The 15,833-nt window shown below is 56.8% G+C and overlaps 2 protein-coding genes and 1 long non-coding RNA gene across 4 annotated transcripts; 2 read left to right on the forward strand and 1 right to left on the reverse strand.

Moving 5' to 3' along the window:
* Nucleotides 1–1,640: 1,640 nt before the first annotated feature.
* On the forward strand, nt 1,641–4,045 carry LOC139806282 (G2/M phase-specific E3 ubiquitin-protein ligase-like). The gene is made up of 7 exons (XM_071765695.1): nt 1,641–1,875; nt 2,161–2,348; nt 2,575–2,738; nt 2,817–2,979; nt 3,103–3,209; nt 3,315–3,401; nt 3,642–4,045. The coding sequence occupies exons 1-6, from the start codon at nt 1,641–1,643 to the stop codon at nt 3,361–3,363; spliced, it is 906 nt and encodes a 301-aa protein (XP_071621796.1). The 3' UTR covers nt 3,364–3,401; nt 3,642–4,045.
* A 2,489-nt stretch (nt 4,046–6,534) lies between these two features.
* LOC139806283 (PHD finger protein 7-like) lies at nt 6,535–8,939 on the forward strand. Its single transcript, XM_071765696.1, has 8 exons — nt 6,535–6,769; nt 6,826–7,052; nt 7,141–7,242; nt 7,469–7,632; nt 7,711–7,873; nt 7,997–8,103; nt 8,209–8,295; nt 8,536–8,939. The coding sequence occupies exons 1-7, from the start codon at nt 6,535–6,537 to the stop codon at nt 8,255–8,257; spliced, it is 1,047 nt and encodes a 348-aa protein (XP_071621797.1). The 3' UTR covers nt 8,258–8,295; nt 8,536–8,939.
* A 1,390-nt stretch (nt 8,940–10,329) lies between these two features.
* Nucleotides 10,330–14,847, reverse strand: LOC139806219 (uncharacterized). Of its 2 annotated transcripts, none has more exons than XR_011730188.1 (4): nt 14,717–14,847; nt 14,054–14,178; nt 12,575–12,644; nt 10,330–10,463 (listed from the first exon to the last, which is right to left on the reverse strand). It is a non-coding gene; the product is annotated as an uncharacterized lncRNA (long non-coding RNA). The 2 variants fall into 2 exon arrangements; XR_011730189.1 differs by lacking the exon at nt 14,717–14,847 and adding an exon at nt 14,281–14,365.
* Between the last annotated feature and the right edge of the window lie 986 nt (nt 14,848–15,833).

Below are 15,833 nucleotides of genomic sequence, written 5' to 3' on the forward strand. Positions count from 1 at the left end.
TCTGGGATTGACCCAGTGGAATGTCCCTGAGTGACTCCAGTCTGTGACTGTCCCCTGCAGGGTGAATGGCCACAGGTTAACAATCACAGCAGCCAGGATGCCAAATCCCTGAGGGGATGGTGATCTGGGGTCCCCCCTGGCTCATCAGGTGCCGGGAGTGGGGACAGTCATCACAGAACACCCTGTGCCATTGTCTTCCTAGTGGGGAAAGGGGCTGGACTCCAGTCACACCCAGCCCAAACGCCTCCCTGACTCTCCCACCGCAGGTTGAGGTTGGAATTTTGGCTATGGAGTCTCCATGGTGCGGGCAAACCAACCAGGACTCAGCGGGACACTGATGGCAGCTTCCCTGTGTACCCACAGCTCCTTTTCTTTTGCACCGTGGTGGCTGCGAGAAGGGCAGAGGGGATGGAGCTGGGCTTTCCCAGAGCATCCTTCCCAGTGGAGGACCACTGCCCTGAGTGCAAGGGAATGCCTGGATCAGCTCCCAGGACTCTTTGTCACACTCCAGTGACCCTCTGAGGACATGGGGGCAACCCAAGGGGGCTCTCCAGAGTCACTGTTCACCCCACCACCAGGGCAGATGCAGTCCTGACCTCCCAAGAAGTGGCAGCTTCGCCGTGAATACACCAGAGGCACATAAAATAACAAACCTTAAGGGACAAGCCATCCCAGGTCCCAGCCTGAGCTGGGCATTTATTGATTTTTTTTTTTTTTCCCAACTTGCTTTAGGAACTGTAATTCTTTGTCTCCCCTCGAAGGAAATGACCTGGTATTGCAGCATGCGATCAGGAACGTTTCTCTGAGCTTAAACAAATGCCCAACGAGCGGATGATTTCCATCTTCTTGTCCCACCAATTTAATGCCTCCTTTCAGCTTTCAATCGCGTTTGCAAATGTCTCATCCCGACCCCTTCCATGTGTTCCAGTACTTTTCCTTCCTTGGGTGAGGATTTCTGGGTTTGCCACCAACCCTACAGACTCGAGACTTGATTCCACCGCTGGAGAAGGAGAATCCTTGCCCCATCGGAATGCTGGCAGGGACAGGAGCCTGAGGGCCCCCTGAGGCAGGGCCGAGTCAGGAGGGGGCTCCACGGCTCTTCCCTAACCCGATGGATGTGGATTCTAAAGAGCTCTGATGGGAAAGGAGGCAGGGAAGCAGCAGCCAAGCAATGAGCAGGAGCAACAGGGGCCGGGCTGCCTGTCTGCCTGACTTTCTCTAGAACATGGGCAGGAAATGGGGAGAATATTGACCCCTCTGTGTTCCACCCCTCTGGGATCCCCCAGCACCCCACAGACACTCCTTTAGGTCCTCGTACTGGTACTAAAAATCCTCCTGGTCTGCTCAAACCGTGGCAGCGTGCCTGGGGCTGGAGGCCGAGTCTGCGACGGGGAGGACTGCCTAGGAGGACAGTTGGGTGTCGGGGTGTCCTGGCAGGATCCCGGCCTCTTCTTCCTCAGCCCGAGTGACAGGAGTCGGGGCGCTGGGCAAGGTCCCTGCACCGGGGGGGACCCTGCTCACGCCAGGGGCCCCAGGCCCAGGATGCCGCTGCCCCAGCCGAGCACCCCAACATGGGAGTTCTCCTGGCACAGCCCAGTCCCCGTGACATGGACACCGGGGAACCCTGACACGGCGCCACAATGAGGTGTCTGAGGTCACAATCACCCCTGCCCATGGAAATAACCCCTGGGCAACTGCCCCCTGCTCAGTTCCCCGTGATCCACGGGTGCCAGAGGGTCAGGACGCTCTTCAGCACCCCTGGAGCTCCAATGGAACTGCGATCAGGGCGCTGCTTGGTGCCCGCTGAGCAGACGAGAGGCTCTCAGGAGCAGCCTCCCCGACGCCCACAGAAGCGTCGGGCCCCGCAGCCGCAAGGTGAGCGCAGCGCGTTCCTCGGGCAGCTGCCGGAGGGGATCCTGCCCGGTGCCCAGCTGGGCAAGCACAGGCCCCGTGCCACGGGAGGGTGCTCCGGGTTCTGCCCCATCCCGCTCCCGCTGATCCCCCCCAGCCCCCGACAGTACCCCTCAGCGCGGTGCTGGGGGTGACGGTGCCGCTGTCCCCAGCAGTGTGCGGCCTGTGCCGGCGCGCAGACTGTGACCCCGCCGTCGTTGGGCAGTTGTGCAGCGCTGAGGGACTCTGTGTCCACGAGAACTGCCTGGTGAGTCCCCGGGCTCCCACAGCCCCCGCTCCCCAGCCCCGCACCGCCGGCAGCCCCTGCCACGCTCCTTCTTTGTTCTCTCTGGCAGTACCACAGCAGCGGCCTCCTCCAGCGAGGAGCTGATGAAGAGGGCTTCTATGGCTTCCTCTTCCCTGACATCAGGGAGCAGCTGAGGGCTGTTGCAAACAAGGTGAGGCCGGGAGGCGGGTGCCCACACTGTGGCCCCCGTCTCCCTTCCTCCATGCAGGCTCATTGCTGAGGGAATGGGGGATTTGGAGAGGGCGGGCGGCCTCATCCCGTGTCCTGGTGTCACTGAACAAACAGACGGCCACCAAGACATGGCAGAGCCGTGCTGGGTGAACCGAGCTCCCTGTGTCATGCGGCACTGACACTGTCCCTCTTCGTGCTGTCCCCAGAGGTGCTGCATCTGCCAGCAGCCAGGTGCCTCGGTCATCTGCCATCGACAGATGAGGCGGCCATCTCTCACCGGCCGGAGCAGGAGCCGCCGTTGTTCCCGAGCCTTCCACCTGCCCTGCGGGAGCGAGAGCGGCTGCATCTCCCAATACTTTGGGGAGTACAAGTGAGTGCTGAGCCACCCTGTGGGCAGGGGCTGGGGCAGAGGAGGTTGGGGCTCAACTCCGTCCCCTGCATCCTTCAGGTCCTTCTGCTGGAAGCACCAGCCAGTGCAACAGCTGCGGGGGGTGCAGCAGCACCGGAGCCCCTGCTACGTCTGCTTCGAGGAGGTATCGGAGCAGCCGTGCTATGGCACCCTGGTGTGTCCCGCCTGCGCCAGCGCCTGGTTCCACCGCGGCTGCATCCGGGTAAGCGGCATCACCCCCAGCCCTGCCATGATCCCCACTGTCTGCACCCCATCAGCAGGCTCGGGGGCAGGGGGATGGGACCCCCCACCGCTGCCGGGGGTGCTGATGTCCACTCTGTCCCAGCAAATGGCGCTGGCCGCGGGGCTTCACCACTTACGGTGCCCCATCTGCAGGAATGAGACAGAATTCCGGGCAGAGATGTTGCGGCTGGGGATAAAAATTCCTGACAGGTCAGTGTGCTCCCCTCTGCCTCCCTCCCTCCTCTTCTGCCGTGCTCCCGTGTTTGGGGGTCCCCTCCTGACTCCCCGGGGCTGAATGCTCCCCAACTCCTGCAGGGATGCTGCCTGGGAGCTGGATGATGAGGAGATGGCAAATCTCCCGTAACAGCAGTCGGGCTGTTCCAGGCACATGGAGGAGAACTGGTGAGTGCTGGTGGCCCCATCCCTGCAGCCCCAGTGAGGAGACAGAGCCTTGGTCTCCTCCTTTGGGCAAGGATAGTTCCCTGGGTGCCCGGCCCAGCACAGTGCAGGGTCCGTGCCGGCAGCTCATCCCCAGCTGCCAAGAGAGGGGGAGCAGGGTGGAGGGAGGGTCAGCACAGCACTGGTGGCAGCACCCCACATCTCAGGGGCTGTTGGTGGCAGTGGGTCCTCTTGTTCCCCCAGGCCCTGAAGAAGTGTGCTGTGCAGCTCCTGCAGCTCCTGGGGGAACCACCAGCTCTGCACAGCCCCGAGGGCGGATGCTGACTCCTGGCAGTGCAGTCACTGCAGCAACATGAGTGCTGGTGACAGAGTGCAGCAGCTAGGGAGACAGGGTCCCCGGGGCCATGTGGCCACCACAGCCGTGCTGGGACCTGAAGACCTCTGGAAGGAGGGAGTGTGTCCCACACACAGCTCCGTCTGTGGACACTCCCAGTGGCTGATGCCCACCTCCTCTGCTGTAGCCATTTGAGGTGACGGAGCTGAGGTGGCGATGCTGCAGGATGCCACGGTTGCCTTTTATGATTTCAACCTCTTTTGGGTCACAGCTACATCACACCTCAAAATAAAACAGAAGGCTGAGAGCTGCAGCATAGATAAGATGTGTCCTGATTGCTGTAGCCTTGTGAAACCCTAGATTCTAGCTTCAGCTGGGAGCCTGATACTACCATTCTAGTGGCAGTGTGGAAAAAGGCAGCTGGTAAATACCGCAATAAAAACCTCCAAAGAATGAGAATAGCACAGTGGTGATACAGTGCCCACCCCCTGCAATATATAAAAAGATTAAAAAAATAAATTATAAGGGAAATGATAAGCAAACTTTAATCACAGCAGCCTGTGCCAGGGAGCAGGGGATGGGCCCACACTGGAGCTACCAACCCATTCCACTCATCAGCCCAGAGACAGTAAAAACACCAGCAGCACACTGCTGCATGAGCATCACACAGTGGCCCTGCCACAGTATGAGACGCCAGGGAGTTGGCACAGGCAGCTCTGGAAACATCCCCAGTGATCCCAGCAGAGCTCTTGTGACCCGACCCCCAAACCTCAGCTCCCACAGGCACAAAGGGACTGGTGCTCCTCTATCCTTTTTCCACGAGGCTGGATCAGGCCAAAAGCAGGAATACATTTGCCCTGAACCCCACTGACCCCCCCCCCCCTGTGGCCAGGTCAACTCAGGGCTCATTCCCCTCCCTCAGTGCTGGCACACCCGAGGTCACGGTCCTGTTGCTGGGTTGACGCTGGATTCCAAGTCAATAAAACTCCCAGGAAAATTGCAGAGTCCCGAGCTGGGGCCAGAAGGCAGCTGAAAGGCTTGGAGGGGTGCAGGGAGGGGGCACCAACCCAGAAAGCACCACCTCCTGGGCCACCCCAGTGATGTCTCCCCCTGACAGTGAAGCAGAGGGCTCAGGGTGGGGGGGGCTGCCACCCACATCGGGTCTGGGATTGACCCAGTGGAATGTCCCTGAGTGACTCCAGTCTGTGACTGTCCCCTGCAGGGTGAATGGCCACAGGTTAACAATCACAGCAGCCAGGATGCCAAATCCCGGAGGGGATGGTGATCTGGGGTCCCCCCTGGCTCATCAGGTGCCGGGAGTGGGGACAGTCATCACAGAACACCCTGTGCCATTGTCTTCCTAGTGGGGAAAGGGGCTGGACTCCAGTCACACCCAGCCCAAACGCCTCCCTGACTCTCCCACCGCAGGTTGAGGTTGGAATTTTGGCTATGGAGTCTCCATGGTGCGGGCAAACCAACCAGGACTCAGCGGGACACTGATGGCAGCTTCCCTGTGTACCCACAGCTCCTTTTCTTTTGCACCGTGGTGGCTGCGAGAAGGGCAGAGGGGATGGAGCTGGGCTTTCCCAGAGCATCCTTCCCAGTGGAGGACCACTGCCCTGAGTGCAAGGGAATGCCTGGATCAGCTCCCAGGACTCTTTGTCACACTCCAGTGACCCTCTGAGGACATGGGGGCAACCCAAGGGGGCTCTCCAGAGTCACTGTTCACCCCACCACCAGGGCAGATGCAGTCCTGACCTCCCAAGAAGTGGCAGCTTCGCCGTGAATACACCAGAGGCACATAAAATAACAAACCTTAAGGGACAAGCCATCCCAGGTCCCAGCCTGAGCTGGGCATTTATTGATTTTTTTTTTTTTTCCCAACTTGCTTTAGGAACTGTAATTCTTTGTCTCCCCTCGAAGGAAATGACCTGGTATTGCAGCATGCGATCAGGAACGTTTCTCTGAGCTTAAACAAATGCCCAACGAGCGGATGATTTCCATCTTCTTGTCCCACCAATTTAATGCCTCCTTTCAGCTTTCAATCGCGTTTGCAAATGTCTCATCCCGACCCCTTCCATGTGTTCCAGTACTTTTCCTTCCTTGGGTGAGGATTTCTGGGTTTGCCACCAACCCTACAGACTCGAGACTTGATTCCACCGCTGGAGAAGGAGAATCCTTGCCCCATCGGAATGCTGGCAGGGACAGGAGCCTGAGGGCCCCCTGAGGCAGGGCCGAGTCAGGAGGGGGCTCCACGGCTCTTCCCTAACCCGATGGATGTGGATTCTAAAGAGCTCTGATGGGAAAGGAGGCAGGGAAGCAGCAGCCAAGCAATGAGCAGGAGCAACAGGGGCCGGGCTGCCTGTCTGCCTGACTTTCTCTAGAACATGGGCAGGAAATGGGGAGAATATTGACCCCTCTGTGTTCCACCCCTCTGGGATCCCCCAGCACCCCACAGACACTCCTTTAGGTCCTCGTACTGGTACTAAAAATCCTCCTGGTCTGCTCAAACCGTGGCAGCGTGCCTGGGGCTGGAGGCCGAGTCTGCGATGGGGAGGACTGCCTAGGAGGACAGTTGGGTGTCGGGGTGTCCTGGCAGGATCCCGGCCTCTTCTTCCTCAGCCCGAGTGACAGGAGTCGGGGCGCTGGGCAAGGTCCCTGCACCGGGGGGGACCCTGCTCACGCCAGGGGCCCCAGGCCCAGGATGCCGCTGCCCCAGCCGAGCACCCCAACATGGGAGTTCTCCTGGCACAGCCCAGTCCCCGTGACATGGACACCGGGGAACCCTGACACGGCGCCACAATGAGGTGTCTGAGGTCACAATCACCCCTGCCCATGGAAATAACCCCTGGGCAACTGCCCCCTGCTCAGTTCCCCGTGATCCACGGGTGCCAGAGGGTCAGGACGCTCTTCAGCACCCCTGGAGCTCCAATGGAACTGCGATCAGGGCGCTGCTTGGTGCCCGCTGAGCAGACGAGAGGCTCTCAGGAGCAGCCTCCCCGACGCCCACAGAAGCGTCGGGCCCCGCAGCCGCAAGGTGAGCGCAGCGCGTTCCTCGGGCAGCTGCCGGAGGGGATCCTGCCCGGTGCCCAGCTGGGCAAGCACAGGCCCCGTGCCACGGGAGGGTGCTCCGGGTTCTGCCCCATCCCGCTCCCGCTGATCCCCCCCAGCCCCCGACAGTACCCCTCAGCGCGGTGCTGGGGGTGACGGTGCCGCTGTCCCCAGCAGTGTGCGGCCTGTGCCGGCGCGCAGACTGTGACCCCGCCGTCGTTGGGCAGTTGTGCAGCGCTGAGGGACTCTGTGTCCACGAGAACTGCCTGGTGAGTCCCCGGGCTCCCACAGCCCCCGCTCCCCAGCCCCGCACCGCCGGCAGCCCCTGCCACGCTCCTTCTTTGTTCTCTCTGGCAGTACCACAGCAGCGGCCTCCTCCAGCGAGGAGCTGATGAAGAGGGCTTCTATGGCTTCCTCTTCCCTGACATCAGGGAGCAGCTGAGGGCTGTTGCAAACAAGGTGAGGCCGGGAGGCGGGTGCCCACACTGTGGCCCCCGTCTCCCTTCCTCCATGCAGGCTCATTGCTGAGGGAATGGGGGATTTGGAGAGGGCGGGCGGCCTCATCCCGTGTCCTGGTGTCACTGAACAAACAGACGGCCACCAAGACATGGCAGAGCCGTGCTGGGTGAACCGAGCTCCCTGTGTCATGCGGCACTGACACTGTCCCTCTTCGTGCTGTCCCCAGAGGTGCTGCATCTGCCAGCAGCCAGGTGCCTCGGTCATCTGCCATCGACAGATGAGGCGGCCATCTCTCACCGGCCGGAGCAGGAGCCGCCGTTGTTCCCGAGCCTTCCACCTGCCCTGCGGGAGCGAGAGCGGCTGCATCTCCCAATACTTTGGGGAGTACAAGTGAGTGCTGAGCCACCCTGTGGGCAGGGGCTGGGGCAGAGGAGGTTGGGGCTCAACTCCGTCCCCTGCATCCTTCAGGTCCTTCTGCTGGAAGCACCAGCCAGTGCAACAGCTGCGGGGGGTGCAGCAGCACCGGAGCCCCTGCTACGTCTGCTTCGAGGAGGTATCGGAGCAGCCGTGCTATGGCACCCTGGTGTGTCCCGCCTGCGCCAGCGCCTGGTTCCACCGCGGCTGCATCCGGGTAAGCGGCATCACCCCCAGCCCTGCCATGATCCCCACTGTCTGCACCCCATCAGCAGGCTCGGGGGCAGGGGGATGGGACCCCCCACCGCTGCCGGGGGTGCTGATGTCCACTCTGTCCCAGCAAATGGCGCTGGCCGCGGGGCTTCACCACTTACGGTGCCCCATCTGCAGGAATGAGACAGAATTCCGGGCAGAGATGTTGCGGCTGGGGATAAAAATTCCTGACAGGTCAGTGTGCTCCCCTCTGCCTCCCTCCCTCCTCTTCTGCCGTGCTCCCGTGTTTGGGGGTCCCCTCCTGACTCCCCGGGGCTGAATGCTCCCCAACTCCTGCAGGGATGCTGCCTGGGAGCTGGATGATGAGGAGATGGCAAACCTCCCGTAACAGCAGTCGGGCTGTTCCAGGCACATGGAGGAGAACTGGTGAGTGCTGGTGGCCCCATCCCTGCAGCCCCAGTGAGGAGACAGAGCCTTGGTCTCCTCCTTTGGGCAAGGATAGTTCCCTGGGTGCCCGGCCCAGCACAGTGCAGGGTCCGTGCCGGCAGCTCATCCCCAGCTGCCAAGAGAGGGGGAGCAGGGTGGAGGGAGGGTCAGCACAGCACTGGTGGCAGCACCCCACATCTCAGGGGCTGTTGGTGGCAGTGGGTCCTCTTGTTCCCCCAGGCCCTGAAGAAGTGTGCTGTGCAGCTCCTGCAGCTCCTGGGGGAACCACCAGCTCTGCACAGCCCCGAGGGCGGATGCTGACTCCTGGCAGTGCAGTCACTGCAGCAACATGAGTGCTGGTGACAGAGTGCAGCAGCTAGGGAGACAGGGTCCCCGGGGCCATGTGGCCACCACAGCCGTGCTGGGACCTGAAGACCTCTGGAAGGAGGGAGTGTGTCCCACACACAGCTCCGTCTGTGGACACTCCCAGTGGCTGATGCCCACCTCCTCTGCTGTAGCCATTTGAGGTGACGGAGCTGAGGTGGCGATGCTGCAGGATGCCACGGTTGCCTTTTATGATTTCAACCTCTTTTGGGTCACAGCTACATCACACCTCAAAATAAAACAGAAGGCTGAGAGCTGCAGCATAGATAAGATGTGTCCTGATTGCTGTAGCCTTGTGAAACCCTAGATTCTAGCTTCAGCTGGGAGCCCGATACTACCATTCTAGTGGCAGTGTGGAAAAAGGCAGCTGGTAAATACCGCAATAAAAACCTCCAAAGAATGAGAATAGCACAGTGGTGATACAGTGCCCACCCCCTGCAATATATAAAAAGATTAAAAAAATAAATTATAAGGGAAATGATAAGCAAACTTTAATCACAGCAGCCTGTGCCAGGGAGCAGGGGATGGGCCCACACTGGAGCTACCAACCCATTCCACTCATCAGCCCAGAGACAGTAAAAACACCAGCAGCACACTGCTGCATGAGCATCACACAGTGGCCCTGCCACAGTATGAGACGCCAGGGAGTTGGCACAGGCAGCTCTGGAAACATCCCCAGTGATCCCAGCAGAGCTCTTGTGACCCGACCCCCAAACCTCAGCTCCCACAGGCACAAAGGGACTGGTGCTCCTCTATCCTTTTTCCACGAGGCTGGATCAGGCCAAAAGCAGGAATACATTTGCCCTGAACCCCACTGACCCCCCCCCCCTGTGGCCAGGTCAACTCAGGGCTCATTCCCCTCCCTCAGTGCTGGCACACCCGAGGTCACGGTCCTGTTGCTGCGTTGACGCTGGATTCAAAGTCGATAAAACTCCCAGGAAAATTGCAGAGTCCCGAGCTGGGGCCAGAAGGCAGCTGAAAGGCTTGGAGGGGTGCAGGGAGGGGGCACCAACCCAGAAAGCACCACCTCCTGGGCCACCCCAGTGATGTCTCCCCCTGACAGTGAAGCAGAGGGCTCAGGGTGGGGGGGGCTGCCACCCACATCGGGTCTGGGATTGACCCAGTGGAATGTCCCTGAGTGACTCCAGTCTGTGACTGTCCCCTGCAGGGTGAATGGCCACGGGTTAACAATCACAGCAGCCAGGATGCCAAATCCCTGAGGGGATGGTGATCTGGGGTCCCCCCTGGCTCATCAGGTGCCGGGAGTGGGGACAGGCATCACAGAACACCCTGTGCCATTGTCTTCCTAGTGGGGAAAGGGGCTGGACTCCAGTCACACCCAGCCCAAACGCCTCCCTGACTCTCCCACCGCAGGTTGAGGTTGGAATTTTGGCTATAAAGTCCGAACGCTCGAGACTGCCAAACACATGCAAAGAGTGACCACTGAAAAGTTTGGCTGGCCCTAACCCTCACATGGTACCCCACCCACAGCACCACCAACGATCGGCCTACGGCTTGGCGTTTGACCACAAACCTCGAATCTACCGGCCCTCAGCAGCCATTCTCCAATATTGCTCCATGGGGACCCAAAAGTCCCAACGCTCGAGACTGCCAAACACATGCAAAGAGTGACCACTGAAAACTTTGGCCGTGCTGAGACCCCTCATGTCCCAGAGCTGTGGTGGGACCCCTGCCTCTGGGCATTGGGGTGCTGCATCTGGTTAGCAGGAGCTGGAGAGCAGTGGTGGCTTTGGGTGGGGTAGGTGCCTGGTGAAGGTTTAATCCTGGAAAAAAACAGAATTGTGGTTAATCAGCATTGTCTCATTAGCACTCAAAGCACCCAGAGGGTGTATTTCCTCTTGACCAATGCTCAGAAAGGTCACTGCAATCCATCAGAGAGACTTGCTGCAAGAGAAGCTCTTATTATAAGTAGCATTTGAGTAAAAAGAGGTTCATTGGCCTCCCAGGATAGATGTTCCCATTCCAAACCCACACCAATTTCACACCCACTGAACACCCACAGTTCTCAGCCCCGAGTCTCTTTGTGCAGGGACTCACAAGCCAAATGTTGACGTGCTTTAAAATGCCAGTGTGCTTTAAAATGCATCCTGCCTGCCTTCCACTGAGCAACATCTGCTCATTTATTAAACAGAAGAAATCACAGCTGCCAAGCATCATCTTCTATGATGAAACCATAAAGGTGTTAGAGCCCAGGTAGAGAGCAAAAAGGGAAGAAGAGTTACAAATAAAATGAAGCATTTGGAAGCAAGTTCTAGAAACAGCTTTTGCCAGGAGAAGGTATGACTCATCCCACTGAAATTTATGGAGAGAGGGAATCTGCTTCAAAGCCAAAGCCTCTGGGATTCCAGGAGCCCATGCACAGCACTGTGTGCTGAGAGTCAAGACAATATTCATGAAGATCATGACTGACAGATTCTCATCAAGAATCAGTGAGTGGCTCATGCTGGGGCTTTGATATTTTTATTTCTTTAATGTGGGCATTGGGTTTTGTTTTGGGGTTTTTATGTTATTTGTTTTTGATTTTTTTTTTTTTATATTTATTTTAGAAATATGATGTCAAAGCCTGGACCTCCTAGAAATATCTCCTCTCTTAGTGGCATGTTGATGCCTGAAGTCTTATGAAACTTTAAAGACCCAAACCATCAAGAGCTCTTACTTGGGAATAAGAATCAAAATAATAACAATTTTAGCCCCAGAACCACATAGAGAATTTTGTCTAAGGCATAGAGACATGCAAATTTAGCTTCAGAAATGGAAAGATCCTGGAAACACCTTCCCACACCCTGCTTTATAGTCAAATATTTATGTAAATACCTTTGAGCCAGAACAGTCTATTTATGTCATCACACCTAAAGAAAGCAGGTTTGAACAGGGAGCTGAGACACTGTGCAGCACTTATTAGCAGAAGCATCAAAATGATGCAGAACAGAGGCTTAGCATTCAGCAAGACAGCCCTCACCCCAAAAGCAACCCCTACACAGAAGGGAGAGGGTAAAACCACAAAGGCTGCTGGATCTGCTTGGCCTCCCCGGCAAGCACTCAGAGATTAAAGTGCCCTTCTGGACCTGGGGTATGCTGCAGCTGCAGGAAAAGGGTTTGTTTTATGGTTTCCCCATGGGTGAGGGCAGAGGCAAACACCTGGGAAAGCTTCCACTTCAAAGAACACTTTATAGTGAGAAACAGCTTATCCAGTATGTAGAGTTTAACCCTTAAGAGAAAACCATCCTGCCTCTTTGAAACAGAAACGACACCTCAGACCAGAGGAAAACTTGACCTAAATTTCCAAGCTTTTTAGAACAGAAGTGAGTTTGTAATATGCACAAACTTAAAACCATTCCTGAGTGTCAGCCATGACCCCACAGTTTCTTTTTGGTAAAGCAATTTCTTGCTGACACTGGAAACAGGCACTAAAAGGTCTACACTGAACATGGCAAAATGCATCTTTAATTTATGCTCTGTTCCAACACAGATCTGGACACAACTCACTTGACAGCATTCCTGTGAGGTAAGGTGGGGCAAGGAAAGATAAAGATCAGTTCCCAGGGAGCAACACAGCCAGGAACAAAAGCCAGAAGTCCCAATGTTCAGGCAGAACCACACAGCTTCCATGTCAGCTGAGCTGAAATGGCTTCCTGTGTCTTGTCTCCACACTGCCCTCACAGAAAATGAGGTCTTTCACCTCAGTTTAGCTTCCACTCACTCAACCTGGGGTTGAATTAATTTGTGATATTAGTTAGTACTGTCCCCAGGGGGCAGATGCCCCCTAGCACCCAGGATATGAACCTGACCAAGCAGAGTGCATCTTCTGCAGGTGATTTAATGCCTCCATATTTCCCTGTATCACAAGATCTCTCACAGATAATCCTGTACTTACTTGCTGCCCTCAGAGGCTTCTCTCTCCTCTCTCTGGGATGTATTTCAGCCCTGGTCTTCTCTTCAGCAGACTGAAAGGGAACACATTGTCCAGTTTAGAGCCTGCTGACTCCAGAATATCCAAACAGCACCAGTAGCCCAGAGCATCTGAAGCCAGCAGCATGTTAAGGAGGACAGAGGCAAAACACACTTGTTCCTAAAGCAGCCACACACAGTTCCCCTCTGGCCAGAAACCTCTTTCCCTAGAGAATTCTCCCAGTTCTACCCTCACAGACCCATCTGCTCAGCTCCACATTCTCTGCCTGCACTAAAGCCACAGGGGAAGTGCCAGGCACAAAACAACAGAACTGGGTGGGATGAGGCAAAGCCAGCGAGGGTTTCAAGCAGAGCAAGAGCCCAAAAAACCCCATGAAGCCTCTGCACCAACCCCAGCACATCCTCCCCCTCCTGAACACTGATCCCACAGGCTTCCCCACCCAGGAGCCCACTCGGGTCCCCCAGGAGAGAAGAGTGGGGGATAAACCATGGTACCACAGCATGGACCATGGCACATGGGAACCCCAAAGAACAGAGTCCTCTTCACCCAGGTCTGGGCCCTACCCACAGCACCACCAACAATCAGACTCTGGGCTTGCTTTGCCATCTCAAGCTTCAAACGTTCATTCCCTCGGTCATTTTCCCATTTTTTGCCAATTTCAGCTCCAAAATTCCAAACGTCTGGACCTGGATCCCAAATACAAAGAGTGACCACTGAAAACTCCTGCTGGCCCTCACCTTCCCATGGAACCCTACCCACAGCACCACCAACAATCAGGCTCTGGGCTTGCTTTAGCACCTAAAAACCTCAAGCATTCATCCCCTCATCCACTCTCCCATTCTGGCCAATTTCAGCTCCAAAATTCCAGATGTCCAGACCTGTCTCCCAGACACAAGGAATGAGCACTGAAAACTCCCACTGGATCTCACCCTCCCATGGAACCCTATCCAACCACCAACAATCAGGCTCCAAGCTTGCTTTACCACCTCAAATGTTCATCCCCTCAGTCACTTCCCCATTTTTGCCAATTTTGTCTCCAAAATTCCAAACATCCCAAACTTTGGGTCCCAGCGTGGCAAAAGCTACTGGCAGGAATCCTTTGGCATCTTCCACCTTGGACACCCTGGAGACAATGGTCTTGAGGAAGAGGAGGGTGGGGAGGACAGCACTCACAGTGCCAACGTTCTTCTCAAAGCTGTCAGCAAAAATTCCAGATTTTGCTGGAATGCTGAGAGCACCACAGCCCCGGATGAGGACCTCCCAGACAAAGACGTAGGTGACCAACCTGTGAACTGAGCAGGCCAGCAGGTTAGAAAGGCATTAATTAACTAATTTTAAACCACTACCATGCTTGAGGAGAGAGACAGTGATCCCACAGGATTTGATTAACAGCTTTGATTTCTCTCCTGGTGTAGAAGAGAAGGAATTTGAGGCTTTTAAAACCTGGTGTAAATAACCAGAGTTCAGCCAAGCACTATTCTGGGTGCAGCAGACAGGTGGACTGAATCCTGCTGCTTTCCTGGGAAGCTGCCTGGAAAACAGCAGCCGTATCCGTGGTACTTTTCAGTCTCGTTAAAAGAGAAGGCAAGAGGCACAAAAAATTAATGTTAAGAGTCATGGATTTTGATCACAAGAATTTCTTGAAGTGCTGGAAGTCTGATTCTTCTCACCAAAAAAATGCCTGGAGGTTCTCAGACCTCAGAAGGCTCCCAGGTCCTCTGCTGAGCCACCCTTCGGGCTCTTCCTTAGGGACGAGCTCTCTACCTCCCTCCCATCAGCCTGGGTCCGAGCAGAAAACTTCGGGAATGTGGGAACTAAACATGGCTCAGGGAATACCCCAGGGGCTGAAGAAAGCGAATTCCTCAAGCTCCTTAGCAGTGTCCTGAGCCAGAGGGGAAGGCTGAAGGGGGGACAGAGGGGGCTGAGATGGCCGCCCGACAGTCTCAGTGCTGAGAAAATGATCCAGAGGGGATGGACCCAAGGGATTCAGGGAAGCGAAAGTTGAGGGGGGATTCGCGGAAAACCTGGAAGGGGCGAGGAAAGAGCCAGGGGAGGCGGAAGGGCCAAGAAGGCAGCGGCTGCTCCTCCCCAGCGGCCCCCGCTCACCTTCCCCCGGGGCGGAGGCACCGAGCGACAGCCGCATCGTCACCGCAGCTCCGTCCGGAGGCCATTCCCACCCCTCCCGCATCCCGCCGCCATCCCGCAACGCTTCCGGGAGCTGCCGGAAGGCCTGGACGGTTGCCGTGGCAACACGAGGCGCTGCGGCGCCCCCGTTACCATGGAGACGGGAGGGCGGTGTGATGGGTTCTCCCCCCCCCCCCCCAGCCCCGCTGCTTTTTGAAAAGATGTAAATTATTATTGTCAATTTTCAGAACGGAAAAGCATCCCCGGGGAGAGGCGTGGGAGAGCCAGCTCCAGGCCGGGTTCCCGCCCCCTGTCATGCACACGGGAGGCCCTGGGTGGGCCCCGCAGCACCCCAGGCCCTTCCCTTCGGAGCTGCGTGTGAGGGGTGGGGTTGGGACCCGAGCCAGTGCTGCCTTTGCCCAGCCCACAGCCAGGTCTCCTCCGTGGCAGGGGGTCACAAACTGGGCTGAACCTGCTGGAGCAGCACCGGCTGCTGTGGGGTGCATGAACACCACGAAGGGGAGCGGTGGATGGAGGGTGCTCTGGGACGGGAGCCCCTTGTCCCCAGGAGCCCCTGGGGGCGTTGGGGGACACGCACAGCAGGCAAACAGACTCGGGAAAATGTCTCCATCCACGCCGGTTTCTCTCTAGGAAAACCCTTCCATCCTCGAGGATCATCGGGGCACGGAGAGGCTCTGCACGTTTTTTGGGATGTGCCCCAATCCCGCTCTGCAAAGCTGTCCTGGTGAGAGCTCCTGGGCTGGAGTGATAGAGTTTTTCAAGAAGAAACCAAAAGACAAGCACAGACCTCAACGTCTTTCATTTATTTATTTTTCATTCATTCTAACCACTGCTTATTTTGCGTGCTTGACTTCATTCCTTGACCATCTCCCCTTCTGGAAACAAAGCTGCCAAGATCACTATCCTTTTTCTTAGAAAGCCATTCTCCAAGGCGATATTTTGCTTTTCGAGTCAGAAACCCGCCCAAACCTTTCTTTTTTTTTTTTTTTTTTTTTTTTTCTTTAGAACCCAGATTTTCGATGTTCTGCCCCAAACGCTGATGTGCACACGAGAGCCAACCGGGGCGGGGGAGAGGGGA

This window comes from Heliangelus exortis, chromosome 21 (assembly GCF_036169615.1).
Source record: "Heliangelus exortis chromosome 21, bHelExo1.hap1, whole genome shotgun sequence".
NCBI classification, from domain to species: Eukaryota; Metazoa; Chordata; class Aves; order Apodiformes; family Trochilidae; genus Heliangelus; species Heliangelus exortis.

What these genes read in the sequence shown, in the direction of transcription:
- LOC139806282 (XM_071765695.1), top strand. Translation starts at nt 1,641, where the DNA reads ATGAGGTGTCTGAGGTCACAATCACCCCTGCCCATGGAAATAACCCCT. An exon ending in TCGGGCCCCGCAGCCGCAAG is followed by an intron (nt 1,876 to 2,160) that starts GTGAGCGCAGCG and finishes GAACTGCCTGGT; the next exon opens with GAGTCCCCGGGCTCCCACAG. An exon ending in TGAGGGCTGTTGCAAACAAG is followed by an intron (nt 2,349 to 2,574) that starts GTGAGGCCGGGA and finishes TGCTGTCCCCAG; the next exon opens with AGGTGCTGCATCTGCCAGCA.
- LOC139806283 (XM_071765696.1), top strand. Translation starts at nt 6,535, where the DNA reads ATGAGGTGTCTGAGGTCACAATCACCCCTGCCCATGGAAATAACCCCT. An exon ending in CAATACTTTGGGGAGTACAA is followed by an intron (nt 7,633 to 7,710) that starts GTGAGTGCTGAG and finishes TGCATCCTTCAG; the next exon opens with GTCCTTCTGCTGGAAGCACC. An exon ending in TCCACCGCGGCTGCATCCGG is followed by an intron (nt 7,874 to 7,996) that starts GTAAGCGGCATC and finishes ACTCTGTCCCAG; the next exon opens with CAAATGGCGCTGGCCGCGGG.